The sequence below is a fragment of the Babylonia areolata genome, chromosome 19, assembly GCF_041734735.1.
Source record: "Babylonia areolata isolate BAREFJ2019XMU chromosome 19, ASM4173473v1, whole genome shotgun sequence".
NCBI classification, from domain to species: domain Eukaryota; kingdom Metazoa; phylum Mollusca; class Gastropoda; order Neogastropoda; family Buccinidae; genus Babylonia; species Babylonia areolata.
Window position 1 is genome coordinate 10,440,132 of NC_134894.1, and position 16,572 is coordinate 10,456,703.

A 16,572-nucleotide genomic window follows, 5' to 3' on the forward strand; every position below is an offset into this window, starting at 1 on the left:
ATCATTGATTGTCTTTGAAAAAATATGTTTACTAATACTTTATTTTCATCAAGACAGGCTTGTGTGAACATCCTAGCATGATATGGACATTGTGTATATTTGGATGATAACAGTGAATGCATTGCTCCATAGATATAGGTAAAGGTGCCGATGTCACAATATTAAATGGAGCTTGAAGTGAATGATCTTTCTACTGGATCATTTAATCTACACCCTAATCTTTGTATAATTAACAGTTATGTGAATATACTGAGGATAAGGTCTTTACACATTTCCGTTGAGATACAGTAGACACGCATGTTATCCTGGATAAGGGCCGTAGCTACCATTGCCATGCTTAGTCATGGGCAGCAAGAAAGGTTACAGAAACAATCTGCCTGATAGCTGTGAAAAGTGTTGAAGGTGGCTAGAGGCAGAAGCAGCTACCAATGGCTGCTGCCTAAGAGCTGTATCTAAATTAAGGCCAAGCAAAAGCAAAGATGTCTGCCTCAGCCATTTTCCAGTGCAATAGAACAATTACTGACCTTCGCCCCCAGTCCATTGTTTTGACACAGTCCAGATCCTGTTAACTGACAGCATGGAGTCTAAAATATTTGGTGCTGGGGAATTTTTTTCACGCAGAAACTTGGCTGTGAAAACGTTTAAGTTTGAGATAATCAGATGTATAGCAGTGAAACAAAATACATGTACAACAAAATAGTTTCTCTTTGTTTTGTAAATCTCATAACACTTTGATAAAATTTATAAATGTATTGTTATTACCATGCCACACTTTTCCATGATGGTGTAACAGAAATGTGAGTGAATCTTCATTGTTTTATCATAAATTTCATTGTTTTATTGTAAATTTCATACAGGATGCACGCACGCATGTGAGTGTTCTGTGTGTGTCTGTCCATGTGTGTGTGTGTTCTGTGCATGTGTGTGTATCACTGTATGTGTCCATCCTTTGTGTGTGTGTGCATGTTCATTGTTTTATTGTGAATTTCATTCAGGATGCATGCACATGTGTGTGTGTGTGTGTGTGTGTGTTGCCTTGTGTTTGTGTGTGTGTGTAATGTGCATGTGTGAGTGTGTGTGTGAGGTGTGTGTTGTGCATGTGTGGAAGTGCGCGCGCGCGTGTGTGTGTGTGCATGTCCGTTCACGTCGTGCCTGTGTGTGTGTACATTTGTGTGTGTGTGTGTGTGTGAAGGAGAGAAAGATAGACAGATGAACATTATTTTACTCAATATCAAATCCACAAATAATTTTATTGTTAAAATATCTTGAAAATCGATTAGCTGAACAGCGATAGTTCTGTTTAAGACTGTCAAAGGACAGAGATGTCCACTGTATTTAATTCCAACTGGTAGACAGTGTCTCATGAACCAGCTCCTGTACTTCCTCAATGCAGTGCACTTCCATATTTCGCTCTTGCCTAAGGCCTGTAGTGTGGGATACGGTCCTTACGCCACCAGCATCAGAGCCACATCTCAGATTTTTCTTTTGCGTAAAAGGTGTGGGGTATGGTCCTTATGCCACCAGCATCAGAGGCATATCTCAGCTGTTTCTCATGCCTAAGGCCAGTAGTGTGGGTTCAGTTCTCACGCCCTTAAGCATCAGAGGCAAACAGGGACATTAACATGCTTTTAGATGACATATGACTGTACCACAGTCACCTCTTACAACAATACTGTGTTTGTTCCAATAAATCACCCATCGATTTTTCAACAAAGACAGTGTGTAAATGCTCTTTACATTCAACACTTTCAGATGAGATGATAAACCAAAAATCATAAAAATTCAAGATACAGGTCTGAAGTAGTCATCTGTTGATATTGAAAATACAGTACGGCAATGTGTGTGTGTGTTTCAGAAAACAATGAGGTGGCTGGCAGCTGCCCTGGCTCTGATACCACTGGTCTATGTAAAAGGTATGTGTGCTGTATTGAAATGTGTTCCCTCACTGATTTGTTATTTTGATGATTTGTTTTGTATGGAAGTATATTTTGTTCTTTTGTATTGTTCAACTAAATTGTTCTTGCGCTTTGTTTGAAAATGTATTTTCTTCTTAGTTCATTTGTTTCAGTTTTGTTTTTGTTTGTTTTGTTTTGTTTAGGGTTGGAAAACATGAACATGAATGAAATGAAAATTTACTGTAGGGAGTGTAGATCTTTCTTTTCGGAGTCAGTCATGTGTGAGCTATAACCTGTTAAACGCAACGGTTCATCCACTCAGATTTGTGTTTTGCAGTCTGCCAGATCCAGTTTGACTACTCTCTCTCTCTCTCTCTCTCTCTCTCTCTCTCTCTCTCTTTCTCCTTCATATGGGAGCTTCCATCTCACACACAAACATTACACACAATCACAAACACACACACACACACACACACACACTATCCCCCTACCACACACATACTTTGTGTCACAGAGCTAAACGTTACTCCATAGACAAAAAAAGCTTTGATGTACAGATCTGTCGTCTTGCCTGTCATGTCTGTGCTCAGAACCAGTCCTGCATGGTTTAGGCAGATCAGGGGAATCGAGTGTCAAGAGCGTTGCAGATCCCTGCCTCTTGTCTGTCTGCCCTTCATGGCTGGCTCTGTCTCTGCCATTTTCTTTCTGAAAGTGATACAGTGATACACAACAGTGTACAGCATGCACTATCACACACACACACGCATGCACGCACGCACGCACATGCACACACACACACACACACACACACAGAGAAAAGCACTACATTGAGACATGCATACACAGATACCAGTACTTATTTGATGCACATTTACACTCAATGACTCATGTGCACAAGCCCTCATGCACACACACACCCTGCAAAGACATGCATAAATAAATTAGTTTGTACCTGACACTTATGTGCAACACACGCTGTGTGCATACAGACAACAGTTCAAACAGTTCAAGAAAGTATGTACTCACACACACACACACACACATGTGACGTGAAAGCCCACTGTTGCAGGACAAGGGGGCAACTTGTGTCTGTTGGAGAATGCCCAGAAGTCCTGCAGTGCATGTATCTCCACTGCTCCAGAATGTGGCTGGTGTTTAACAGAGGTGAGATGACAGTGTGTATGGATGGGAGGGAGCATAACTGGTCTGTGTGTGTGTGTCTGTGTGTGCATGTGTTGTGTGTGTGTGTAAGTATGTACTTTCTTGACAGAAGTGGGTGTATATGCATTTGCATATTACATACATATCACTTTTTTTTTCAGTGTTTATAGTGTGTGGTTGCATCTGTACAACTTACTTTATGTCACACTGACTAACAGCTATCAGCTGACTATCCACTCACATCTGTATTTGGAAAAGAGATCACCAAGTTTTGTACATGTTCCACTGTCTGTTCCTTCTTCTCCTTCCTCTCTCTGTTACTTGACCAGCATCAGCTTACTGAAGATTCTTGTCATGGTTTGTGCACACAGGATAATTCTGTGTCCAAGACCCACCAAACTCAGATACATGGATCTCATTATCTTTAACATGTGTATGTGATCTTCTGAGTACATGTGTGTGTGTGTGTGTACACACACACGCACATGCGCGCGCACGCATGCACGCGCGTACACACACACACACACACATACACACACACACATACACACACACACGTGAAAGGGGTTCCAGTACTAGCAGATCTGCACATCAGCTGATGTGCCAGATCAGGAAAACATACACCTTTAACCGACCACTGCAGGCTCTGCTGGAATTGAACCCTGAACCACTGGAATGAAAGTCCAGAGCTGAGCGTCGCTTTAACGGCTCGGCTGTCATGCCTTTTCATGTTTTGCTTTTCCTCCAGTCCCTCCCAACCCCACCCTCCACACACACACACATACATGTAACTGACTTCTGTGAAAGCATTTCTCTTTCTTCCCTCCCTATCAGCCTTTTGTTTCACTCCCACTGATTTGATCCATTTAAGGTTGAAGGTCCCATGGCCTTTCGTGGCCATAGGGATAGTGAATTCATATTCACTGTGTTAAGGACATGGCATTGGAAGGTAGGAGTCCTCCGCTGCTTTCACCTCACATCAGGTACCCATTCTCACCTGTGTGGTGTGAGGAAAACGGGATTCAATGCCTTCGTTCTAAACAGTGTTTGATATTAATAACATGTCACACTGTCTTTTTTTGTGTTCTACTGGAGATTTGGACATTTTCCACATGTGGTGTTTCTTTTTCTTTTTTCTTTTTTTGTATTTGAATGACTACATTGTCTTCCAGGATTTCCTTGATGTATATGGCTTCTTCACACTGATTATGCTGTTTGAAGTTTTCATTCTCCTAGTTGATGTATATTTATGGAATCTTGAGCATGCTGTACTACATTTTCTGACTTCTTGAAATACTGAAGTACAAATTGGCTTTAATGTATTTTTTTTAATTCAGATTTGGCTTTGTTCTTGAAAAACATAAGGAAACGGATTATTTATGTTGACAGAATTGCAATCATGGTTTTGTGATGTACCTCTTGGAAAACATGAATAAATGGATGATTTATGTTGACAGAATTACGATCAGCCCAGATGTAACATGGTGAAGAACCATGCCCGACCTGATGGCTGTGATCCCTCTGCCATTGTCTCCCCTCAGGACAGCTTGCACAAACTGATGGTGAGTGCTTCTCACTGGCATTGTCATTTTCTTGTCGTTTTTTTCCGACATTCTCAAGGCCTTACCAGGGCATTGTTTTAATGCATTGGTCAACCATCTGCCCTTTTTCCTTTCTATTTTTTCTTTCTTTCTTTTTTTTTTTTTTACACAGATTTTGTGTAGCATATATGGATCAGTCTGCACACTTTGACACATCCTTGAAACTGAAACTGAGAGTCAGTGAATGCAGTTAACTCACTCTGGATGATGGAACATTTCAGTGTTCCTGATGTAAGGTAGTGTTCCGGACAACGGAACGCTATAGCGGTTTCAACAATTAAAATTTTTTCCACATTTTCCTCATGGGGTAGCATAACAACCGCAGCTACACTGGGCATTGTGAACATGTCAAGGGTAGAATGGAAAGTTTCTTCATGAGATTTCCTAACAACACACTCTACAGCGAGCCAGCGAGTTCAGGACCCCACACGACAAGCTAATCCGCATACATATCGAAAATGGCATAGCATGCGATATAAGTGGAAATTTTTGGAGCAAACTGGATCACGACAGTGGCTTTTATGACTGCTGAATTGACTGAAATGCTTCAAGCTGAAGGTTTCAACATCGACGAGGATGATGAAGATGTTGAATACAAGTATCTGCATTGAAGAAATCGACCAGCAAGAAGGTACTGATAGTGACTCAGCTTCTGAGAGCAGTGAAGAGGGAGGGGGGTGGACGTTCACATGTCAGGAAAGGGGTCAGTGGGTCAATTACAGTGAGTTTCATTCAGTTACTTTATGTTTTGTATTTTTTGTAATTTTTTTTCCTAACCCTAACAAATGGGTCATCAGTAGGGAAAAGCAAGGGAGAGAACTATTCGTCTGGCGTGAGTTAATGAAAGTTGTCTGGTTCTCCATCACACTTTATTCAGTACTTGCTAATAGCTAAATGGGTACCTCGTTGATATTGTCAAATCAAGTGCATCTTTTTCAAGATATTTCTGATTGTATCAGTCAATTAACATGTTTCTTCTGTTTTCAGAAGGGTTTTATTCTACTTATTATTGACTTCACTTCTCAGTACATATGTGATAGTCTTTTTCTAAAGTAAATAGATATGGTACCTTATTTACCTGGGCTGTCTTTTAAAAAATGTTTCAGCTTCTTGATAGCCATTACAGTGTGTGGACAAATCTAAATATGCTATACCACATCTTCTAGGCAGATGCCTGACCAGCATCTTAACCCAAACAGTCAGTCCTTGAGTGCGTGCATGTATATATTTTTGTACCTGTGAGAGCGGATTTCTTCTGCAGAATTTTGCCAGATGATAACACTTACATTGTCACGGGTTGGTTATCAGTGAGCCAAATGCATGCTGTATGCGAGACATCGGTTTCTTGTTTCATCCAATTGACTGGACGCTCAGTTTGATTTTCCAGTCAAACTTCTTCTTCTGCGTTCGTGGGCTGCAACTCCCACGTTCACTCATATATACACGAGTGGGCTTTTACGTGTATGACCGTTTTTAACCCGCCATGTAGGCAGCCATACTCCGCTTTCGGGGGTGTGCATGCTGGGTATGTTCTGGTTTCCATAACCCACCGAACACTGACATGGATTACAGGATCATTAACGTGCGTACTTGATCTTCTGCTTGCGTATACACACGAAGGGGGTTCAGGCACTGGCAGGTCTGCACATATGTGACCTGGGAGATCATAAAAATCTCCACCCTTTACCCACCAGGCGCCGTCACCGTGATTTGAACCCGGGACCTTCAGATTGAAAGTCCAACACTTTAACCGTTTGGCTATTGCGCCCGTCCAGTCAAACTTTGGAGAAAGGATGAGATCGGGATTTGAACTCAGATCCTCATGAACACTTTTTTGGCAGATAAGCATCTTAACCATTCTTCCAGTTTCCTCCTCCACAAAAAACAAAACAAAACAAGAGTTTAAAATTGACAGACAGGCAGAAAATACGAGAAAAAAACTTAGCCATTTGAAGAGCACAAGAACAGGAGTCATGATGGCTGCCGGAAAAAGAGGGCGCTAGCTAGTGGGACAAAGGGGAGGTTACCTACTTCCAGGAGGTTATCGGCCATAGTTGCTTTTGTTTTCTCCGCATAGGCGGATAGTAGTTTGCACAGGACAGGAATGTCAGACCCCTGCCGGAGTCTGCACTAGTTGGGTCACGGTAAGTATGTTATTTAAACGTAATTTTAGATAGAAAATTTCCTATTTACATTGTAAACAAGGACATGGATAAAGTAAGAAGACAAAGGAAGATGAGCGAGTAACAAGTTTTATGTAAGTCTGAGATGAACCATACAGAGCAGATAACCAAAGAATTGTATATAATAGTATCTTACCCACTCACCCCATATCTTACCAATCCACCCCATGCCCCCTCACCCCCATTTGCTATGTAGGATTTTGTTATCTGCACTCAATGAAAAATACAGTCACCCAGAGAGTGTTGGATATTGACTTGTGAACAAACATCATATTGTTATTATTTCGTCTTATTATATCTTATGATATCTTTGCTTGCTTAGGTATCCAAGAAAAGCAAGGTAAAACAACACTGATAATAATGATGGTAATGATAATAGCAGTATTAGGTAGTCATAATGTGTTGTAGCTCCTTAGCACAAGGGACACAGAGCGCTACCAATTAACATCTGTATGGAAAAACACTGGTTACAAAGATTAACAACACAAACTGTGTGAGTTATATTTGTGTGTGCATTTGTGTAAAAATGACAACTTGTGTGATGGGACCATTTTATTTATACATGCATTTGTGTAAGAATGACAACTTGTGTGATGGTTATGCATTTGTTTAAGAATGACAACTTGTGTGATGGGACCATTTTATTTATACGTGCATTTGTGTAAGAATGATAACTTGTGTGATGGTTCTGCATTTGTTTAAGAATGACAGCTTGTGTGATGGGACCATTTTATTTATGCATGCATTTGTGTAAGAATGACAACTTGTGTGATGGGTGTGCATTTCTGTAAGAATGACAACTTGTGTGGTGGGACCATTTTATTTATACGTGCGTTTGTGTAAGAATGACAACTTTTGTGATGGGACCTGAAAGCCTGTTCACTAGTGAACACTAGATGCTAATTCCAAATGTTTGAATTTAAACATTTTTTAATTGATCATTTGACGTGTGCATTTGTGTCAGAATGAAAATGTGCGTGATGGAGAACTTCCTGAGAATGCAGTTCAAATCCAGCCCCAGCGTGTCAGGATCAAAATCAGACCCAGTGAGTCTCTGTGTTGTGTGTACAGGCATCCTTTGCATGTGACTTCACAGTTTTGTTTGTTTGTTTGTTCCCAGTATGTCCTTGGTGAGGTTACATGTGCGTTGTTTATTTCTGAACTCTGTTGAAATGTCTGCTCCTTACTCCTCTTTTCAGTCTTTATGAGCATATAGGTGTGGGTGTGGGTGTGCGAGCATATGTGTATGTTAGTGTGTGTGTAAATGCTTGTGTGTGTGCTCTTTTCCTTTTTTTTCTTTAGTTTAAAAAGAAATGTTTGCACAGAATGTTTGTTGTAATGTTCATTATGTTGTAATTAGTTTTCATTTTCACTTGCTTATAAATTTCATTATTGCATAGCTCAGGGCTTCTGACAGGTAAAAAAAAAAAAACCACAAGATATGCACTGGAGGTCCCAGTAGTAAAAATGCTATTGAAAGTGTCACAGTTTGACATGAAGTCAAATACATTTAGGGGAAAGCACACATTCATTGCATAAGATGAAGCAAAACCTGTTTTCCACAATTTTGATATGTGGACAGATATTGCCCAACTTGTGAACCGGATTAAATGTTAATAATGAAAGCAATCTTTGCTGCTGTGCTTGACTATAAAATTTACAGTTTGTATAAAAACTTATGTCAGTTTCGTGCCATTCCATGTTCTAAGGTGTGTGTGTGTGCATCCTTGTCATTAATTAACAGTGAGATTTTGAAATCCATTTCAGACAAACCAGTGCGTATACCCATTGTGTTCCGGCAAGCAGAAAACTACCCAGTGGATCTATACTATCTTATGGATCTCTCCAACTCGATGGAAGACGATAAAACCAAATTGGCTGAGCTGGGAAATCTTATTGGTAAGATTAGTTATAGTTTTATGTATTGAGTAAGCAAGCACTGAATGCTTTTAAGATAATGTGGATCTGTATCATCTGTGACAAGCTTTCTACTGTTTTTCCAGTTTGGAATCTGTATTGTACATACCTTGCTAGTCACTCTTATTTTATGTCCATTCTGGACTTACATGTGCTTTGTGCAGTGAATTTGAGACTCAGTCACAGTTGATAACATTGGAACCAATTTATAATTGGTGTATTCGCTGCAAAGAATGCTAACAATTTGAATCTTGGTAAACACAAAGGTTTAATGCATGCATATGATGGTTCATGAGTCTTGGTAAACACATAGGTTTATTGCTATAAAATAGCGCTTTAAATGTTGATGAGTGAATCTTGATGAACAGTGTTGTTCTCAGATTTCAGTGGTGTCATGAATGGTTGGATGGATAGAATGTTTTGAATAGGTAAAAATTATGGATAGAATTCTTTATATATTTTATTGCAGGCACAAAGGCAGATTTGTTGAGTTTCAGCATCATAATTGTTTTGTAAAAACAATAACAAACAATGTATTTGTCGAATTTCAGCGGCTCGGATGTCTGCCATCACAAAGAACTTCAGACTTGGGTTTGGATCTTTTGTCGACAAAGTTGTGATGCCGTATGTCAGTACAGTGCCAAGAAAGTGAGTACACCTTTGCTGTTATCTCATGTTTGGTGTCATACACTGTACCATGTCAAACTGATGCAAACTAGGCCTATCGGTTTGCTCTGCTTGGCCAAATTTCACACAGCTAACAGTGAAAAGTCGACCCGGTCCACTCTTAGCCATGATTTATCATCAACATGATAATTATTACCATGACCACCAGCATCAAATCACTGTCACTTTTGTCATGATTATATTCATGGATCAGGACCAGGAATGATAGACTGCAGAGGTCAGTATTTCCTATTGTCACCATGGATCTGGGAGAGCATATGCATAAAAGATAATTTAGATTAATGGGCTGGTAGTGGCTGTAAAACAAAAAATTAATTTTTAAAAAAAAGTTATAATTTAAAAACAAGGTAAAGAGTGCTGTATGGGAATGCTATTTTCCTCTCCAAAGTTTGTGTGGTATACACAAAAATCAGCTTCAAGTAATTGTATCATTGTGTTGAAACAAGGATGTAAAATTATCAATAAATGCTGACATTGCTTGTTTTTCTAATACAAATTAGGCACAGAAAAGACCAAAACCTGATGCAGAGATGATATATATCATGTAACTATACTAGTATAGTAAATAACTTGAATATAAGATTAAAACTTTCATTTCAAAGAAAAAAGAACACCAGAGAAGGCAGTTTCCCTCTGAGGTAGATAATACGACCTGTTGCATCCCACTGTCAGATGACATACTTCTTGATGATGATTGATAATATGACACTGGAGATGATGTCTGCAGTTGTTGTCATTTGCAGTTGTCTGTATTTGACTATTCTTAAGAAATTGTCCCATCCATAGAAACTCCTTTTGATCAAGAAGCGAGGAAGGGAAGCGCTATGTGAATTATTTTAAATATTTCTGTCTGTGTAGATTTTCTGTGTCTGTTACGGTGTCAGTCTTTTTTTCTGACATAGGTTGTTTCCATATGAAGCATTAAATACACACAGATCCATTTGGTTTACTGGAGTTGAGATGAAAGAGATTTTGAAATGAGTCACACTGCACAGGTTTTAATTGCCTTCATGGTTAAGAGACACCTCATTCTGTCTCATGACAGCAGTCAGTCCCCGCCCTCTTCCTCTTCTGTCTTCCCTCATGTTCCTTCCCTTCATATCCCCTCCACTCCCCTTCAAGAAAAAGAGAAGAGGAGAAGGCAGCCAGTAAGTGTTTTCTTCAGCGAAATTGGCCAGCACCATGAATGAGTGAAATGTCTCAATGTTTTTTTGTGTGTGTGCTGCAGACTGCAGCAGCCGTGTACAACGAACACAGGTCTAGCCTGTGAAGCTCCCTACGGCTTCAAGAACCATCTCAGTCTGGATCTGGACACGTCCCGCTTTGCTGTGAGTCACTGGGGTCTGTGGGGGTTAACATGACCAGAGAGATTCAGGAATGTGCTGACACTTTATGGTGTCATCGGCTGAAATGCCTCAGTGATAGGAAGGTACACCAATGGCATTCCTGTCGTCAAAGAAAAATGAAACAAAACTAACACAGCGTGAAGGTTAATACAAACATTATTTTGCTTTTTTAAGCGTACATACCTTCATTCATACACTTACAAAATAGGCTAGACCTTATAATTATTGTGGTTGTTACTGTACAGGAACATGCAGAACAAGAGTAGGTTATGGAAAAAGAACAGCTTGTCTGGCAGGTGTGTAGCTCAATGCAATATTATATCAAGTGTGCAGCTCAGTGCACTATTATATCAAGTGTGCAGCTCAATGCAATATTATATCAAGTGTGCAGCTCAGTGCAATATTATATCAAGTGTGCAGCTCAATGCAATATTATATCAAGTGTGCAGCTCAGTGCACTATTATATCAAGTGTGCAGCTCAGTGCACTATTATATCAAGTGTGCAGCTCAGTGCACTATTATATCAAGTGTGCAGCTCAGTGCAATATTATATCAAGTGTGCAGCTCAATGCAATATTATATCAAGTGTGCAGCTCAGTGCACTATTATATCAAGTGTGTAGCTCAATGCAATATTATATCAAGTGTGTAGCTCAATGCAATATTATATCAAGTGTGTAGCTCAATGCAATATTATATCAAGTGTGCAGCTCAGTGCAATATTATATCAAGTGTGCAGCTCAGTGCAATATTATATCAAGTGTGCAGCTCAGTGCAATATTATATCAAGTGTGTAGCTCAGTGCAATATTATATCAAGTGTGCAGCTCAGTGCAGTATTATTTCAAGTGTGCAGCTCAGTGCAATATTATATCAAGTGTGTAGCTCAGTGCAATATTATATCAAGTGTGCAGCTCAATGCAATATTGTATCAAGTGTGCAGCTCAGTGCAATATTATATCAAGTGTGCAGCTCAGTGCAATATTATATCAAGTGTGCAGCATCATATCAAGTATGCAGCTCAGTGCAATATTATATCAAAATGAAAATGGAGAGGACAGAGCTTGAACCAGCCCAAAATTTTGATATTTCTGATTGATGAATAAATGACTTCGAAAATCATCCAACATAAATATCTTGACTATTTTTTTTATCAGCGTGTTACTGATTTTGACAGTTGTCCAACCCCATTTCACCCAGAAATAGATAAGAGGCAGGGGTGGGTTCAGCTTCTCCTTTGACATACTCTGCATGTCCTCTGCTGCTTCTGACCTGCTTTCTCCCACCGCCACAGGAGGTAGTGACAGCAGCTTTACGTCAGTCCATCACCAGTATATAACACCAGAGAGAAGAGTTCCTTCAGATGCTCTCTGTTTGGCTGGAATGCATACTGTGTCAAACTCACATTCCTGTCCAGTCTCTAGTAGCCTACAGGTTGTCTGCATAGTATTGTACTAGCCATAAATATTGCCCAAAAGAGCAAGCCTACTGGTTATAGTTTGAATTTGACATGGTATGTGTACTCGAGAAACAAGGTGTGTGAAGGAACTCCTACTGTTTCAACCCACTTATCCCCAGGTCGCCTAGCACAAATAACCTGTGAAATCCCATGCCAGGGGAGCAAACTCTTGCAGTTTTCAATAGTAGGTGATTATAAAAATTTATCAAAAATATAATGATCATCTTTTGTTGCATGGAGATATTTTTCCTGCATTGTACTCATAAAAAAGTTTTAGAAGTTTTTTTTGGGGGGGTTTATCAGGCTTTCGCTCCTTTGTACTCACCCTCCCAACCCTCACCCCCACACCCCACACACCCCTCCAAAAAAAAAAAAAAAAAAACACCGCCAAAGTTGGCAGTCAACTTAAAATAATAGTTTATAAGATTACAGTATGGTGTTTCAAAATAAATGTGTCTGGTCTACAGTGTCTTCTAACACTTCTTCTTTCTCAGCTTTTGTGTACGGTCATAAAAGTTAGTTTGAAACAACCCTGCGTCGCTTTAGTTTTTTTGTGTCAGTATGTTTGATTCATAAAGTAGCAAGTCAGAATTTTTTTAGATGAACTTGATCAGTGTGTTGATGTATAATGTGTGTATGTTGCGTGTGTTTAAATGTGTTTGTTTGTTTGCACATGTCAGTGCATGTGTTCATGTCTAGAATGTGTTAGTATGCATTATGTTCAAGTATGTACTTTATATATAGTGTTTGATTCTGCAGTGCTTATATGAACATATATTGTGTGTTGGGGGTATGTGTATGTATGCATGTTTGTATGTGCATATATTGAATGCAGTAGGTTCCAAGTGCGGTTTATGTCCAGGCTGTTCATGTTCTTGTGCTCTCAGTGCAGTTATGTCCCCACCCCACAAGTATACGAGATGCATTTTTTTTATTTCGTTTCTGGTTTTGTTGAAATTGTCACAGTCAGTGTTATTGAGATATGTGCGCTTGTGTGTATGTGTGCAGCAAGAAGTGATGGGAGCCAGTGTGTCCGGCAACCTGGACGCACCAGAAGGAGGGTTTGATGCCATCATGCAGGCTGTGGCCTGTGAGGTGAGACTGGGGCTTCTGGGCACTGTTGACCACAGAAGACAGACTTTCAAGTCACAAATCAATACCCAGAACAATTAGCCAGAAACTGGGAAAATGGTCTGGAGATATACCATTCTAGATAAGATTTTTGAATTTTCAGCTTTCCAAACATATTTCCCTTCTTTTAAAAATGTGATAAATGTCGTCACATTGGATGTAAGTGCTACGTCCTAAGGAAGTCAAGAGGTTGTAAGATATCAGATACAACCTGTGTTGCAGCCAGTGGATCATAACATGTCAGAGAAAGAGAGGGGGGGAGGGGTTGAAGAGAGAGAGAACGAGTAATTATTGTGATGTACTGGGATAGAGTCATAGAGATTAAATGTGCTTTGCTAGAATAGAAGGAGATTAAATGCGATGGAATAGCGTCTTAGAGAGTAATCCTTCAGTCATGACTCCTCGTTTTCCGCCTAAAATAATGAAACAAACATTGGCAAATATGACAGAGTGGATGGTGACAGCTCTGTGACAAATGCAGCCAGTGAAGCCTTCCTCCCCTCGGAGTGCAAAACACTGATTAAAAGAATTAACTTGTAATAATAATAATAATAATGGTAATTATATAGCACCGAATCTTGTGCAGAGACAAATCAAAGTGTTTTCGCACCAGTCATTCACATGCATGCATCATAACCCTAAAACTGTAAAAACTAAAGACAAGGAAGAGGCAGGCAAGGGAGGCTATTTGGGAAGAGGTGGGTTTTAAGGCCAGACTTGAAAGAGCTGAGTGTTGAGACTCGACAAAGCGAAAGAGGAAGTTCATTCCAATTGCAAGGTCCAGAGACAGAGAAAGAACGGCGGCCAACAGTCGAGTGTTTGAATCTGGGTATGCGTAAAAATAAGAATCACATGATAAAAAATTAAAAAAAACAGTGCCAGATTCAGACTGATTCAGATTTTTTTTTATTAGCCATTGAAGTAAGAAAAGAATATGGTTTAGCTGAACATTTCATCCACAGAGCAAGCATGTGAAGGGCGCTCTCAGCTCATTATAAACAAAGCACATTGAATATGATAATGTCCGAGATGAACTGAAACCATTGGTTTTACACATGGTGTGCACATGATCTCTAACACACTCCATGTCACAGCCATGGATCATAACATGAATGTCATGGAAAGAGAGAGGGGGACTGAAAAGAAAGAGAATGAGAGAGAGTAAATATTGTGCTCGGATGGAATCATTGGGGTGTAGACATGCATTCATGATTGTTTGCAGCATGGGACAGTGAGTCTTAAACTTTTGTTAGTCTTCACTGGTTTTGCTCCTTTTTGTTGGTCTGCTCTTCAGGAGATAAGTTAATTTTCTTGTACAGGTGAATTGATTGCTGCAAACAACCTTGTTCTTACCTATGTTGTTCTGTTTCACTTCTGTTGGTCTGTCCTGTTCCCTCCTTGCCTTTCTCTGTCTGCCTGTCTCCCCATCCCTCTACCTTGTTCTTTTGTTTGTTTCATACTGTTCCTTGTATCCTTTCATAGTCACAAGGTGCGTTGATTTTTGTTATTTCAGTGGCAGATAGGTTGGCGGAATGTGTCCCGACGAATGTTGGTGTTTTCTACTGATGCTGGTTTCCACTATGCAGGGGATGGAAAGGTGAGCTTATCTCTCTTATTCAGAGTTGTGTACTGATGGTGGTTTCCACTATGCAGGGGATGGAAAGGTGAGCTTATCTCTCTTATTCAGAGATGTGTACTGATGGTGATGTAAACTGTTTGAGTAGAGCTCATGATTGCAATTCCTACATAAGTACACAGAAAATTGCAAGATTCTTGAAAACAAGAGTTATTTGTGAAGTAGAAACTATAATGAAGGCATTGAGGCTGAATTAGTTGATTTATATTTTAAAGTTTCTATGTTTGCAGTTGATGATTGACTGATTGTACTTTAAGTCTAGAACCAGTTTTGGATACCTCACAGACTGTGCAATTGAATGGTAGGGATAAAATTGTGTTTATTTTGATCCGTTGCCAAAACAATTGTTTTTCACTGTGTCATAAAAAGTTGGAATAAAGGGACCGAATTAAAGAAGCCTTTACGACATCCTTTTATTTTTTAACTTTATTTTTGCAAGTTAAATGTAAACAATTTGTATCCTGTTAAATCATAATTCTGTGAAACTTTTTGTCATCTTATTACCTGTGGAGATGATGTCCAGTATCGTTAGATTCATTTCAAAAACTTGCGTTGAGGCAGTTCCCTTCCATTTCTGTTTCAGCTGGGAGGGATTGTTCAACCAAACGATGGCCACTGTCACATGAGCAACAACATCTACACAGAGAGCTCGAACCAGGACTATCCCAGTGTGTCTCAGATCACTGCCAAGCTGAAAGAGAAATCAGTCAGCATCATCTTCGCTGTCACCAAAGATCAGTTCAGCATCTATGAGAAACTGTCCAACATCATTGAGTCATCGACCACAGGGGAGCTTGCTAACGACTCGTCCAACATTGTGAACTTGATTGAAGATAACTATAATGTAAGTGATGGTTACCGTTTCATTGAGGGAATGTTTCATTGGTTCAGTTGTTGTTTTTTTGTTGTTGTTTTTTTTTCCTGCCATTTAAAGAAATGGATATCAATGAAGTGAAAGATGAGCAAAACTGGAGGCATGATTTAAGAAATGTGTGAGTGCTTCTGTTTCGTTGTCGTTGTTTTTTTTTCTATATTCTTTTTGTGTGTTTGAGTGTGTGTGTGTGTTCTTTTTTGCTGTTGTTGTAAAAATGAGAAACAATTTCCAGAGTCTAAGGACTTCTTTTTTTCTCTTTAACCTTTCTCATTTGACTGTATACATAAGTGAACCTTGTTAGTGAATAAGATTAGCAATAGAAAACTTGGGAAATTCCAACACATCATAGAATGACACCAGTTTAAAAAACAAAAGTAATTAAGAAAATATTGGATAAAATGGGTAGTCATGAGATCAGTTCACAAGTGTTCACCAGATTGATAGAAAACGTATTTTCATAATTCTTTTCTTCATTTGATGTACTTGAAAATGTTTCTGTGTTGAAAATTCATCAGTTGATCCATTCTTAGAGTTTCAGTTTTCTTTAACTACAGGTGTTCATAATTTGACTGTATAACACGAGGGCACCATATTTTAGGATTTTTCGTAAATCAAAAATAAATGAATGAATAAATACAGGAGTTGTGCCTTATATACAGAAATGCATTGCAGACCAAAAATTA

General features: G+C 39.3%; 1 protein-coding gene across 1 annotated transcript in view; it reads left to right on the plus strand.

The window, feature by feature from the left end:
• Positions 1-16,572, plus strand: part of LOC143293437 (integrin beta-1-like) — a 38,696-nt gene that overhangs the window by 6,316 nt on the left and 15,808 nt on the right. The window contains exons 2-11 of the mRNA XM_076604290.1: positions 1,856-1,913; positions 2,965-3,059; positions 4,514-4,618; positions 7,805-7,886; positions 8,608-8,739; positions 9,309-9,405; positions 10,673-10,772; positions 13,257-13,343; positions 14,893-14,976; positions 15,599-15,859. Of these exons, the coding sequence (XP_076460405.1) occupies positions 1,862-1,913; positions 2,965-3,059; positions 4,514-4,618; positions 7,805-7,886; positions 8,608-8,739; positions 9,309-9,405; positions 10,673-10,772; positions 13,257-13,343; positions 14,893-14,976; positions 15,599-15,859 (1,095 nt within the window). The 5' untranslated portion in view covers positions 1,856-1,861. The remainder of the gene's footprint in view (positions 1-1,855; positions 1,914-2,964; positions 3,060-4,513; positions 4,619-7,804; positions 7,887-8,607; positions 8,740-9,308; positions 9,406-10,672; positions 10,773-13,256; positions 13,344-14,892; positions 14,977-15,598; positions 15,860-16,572) is intronic.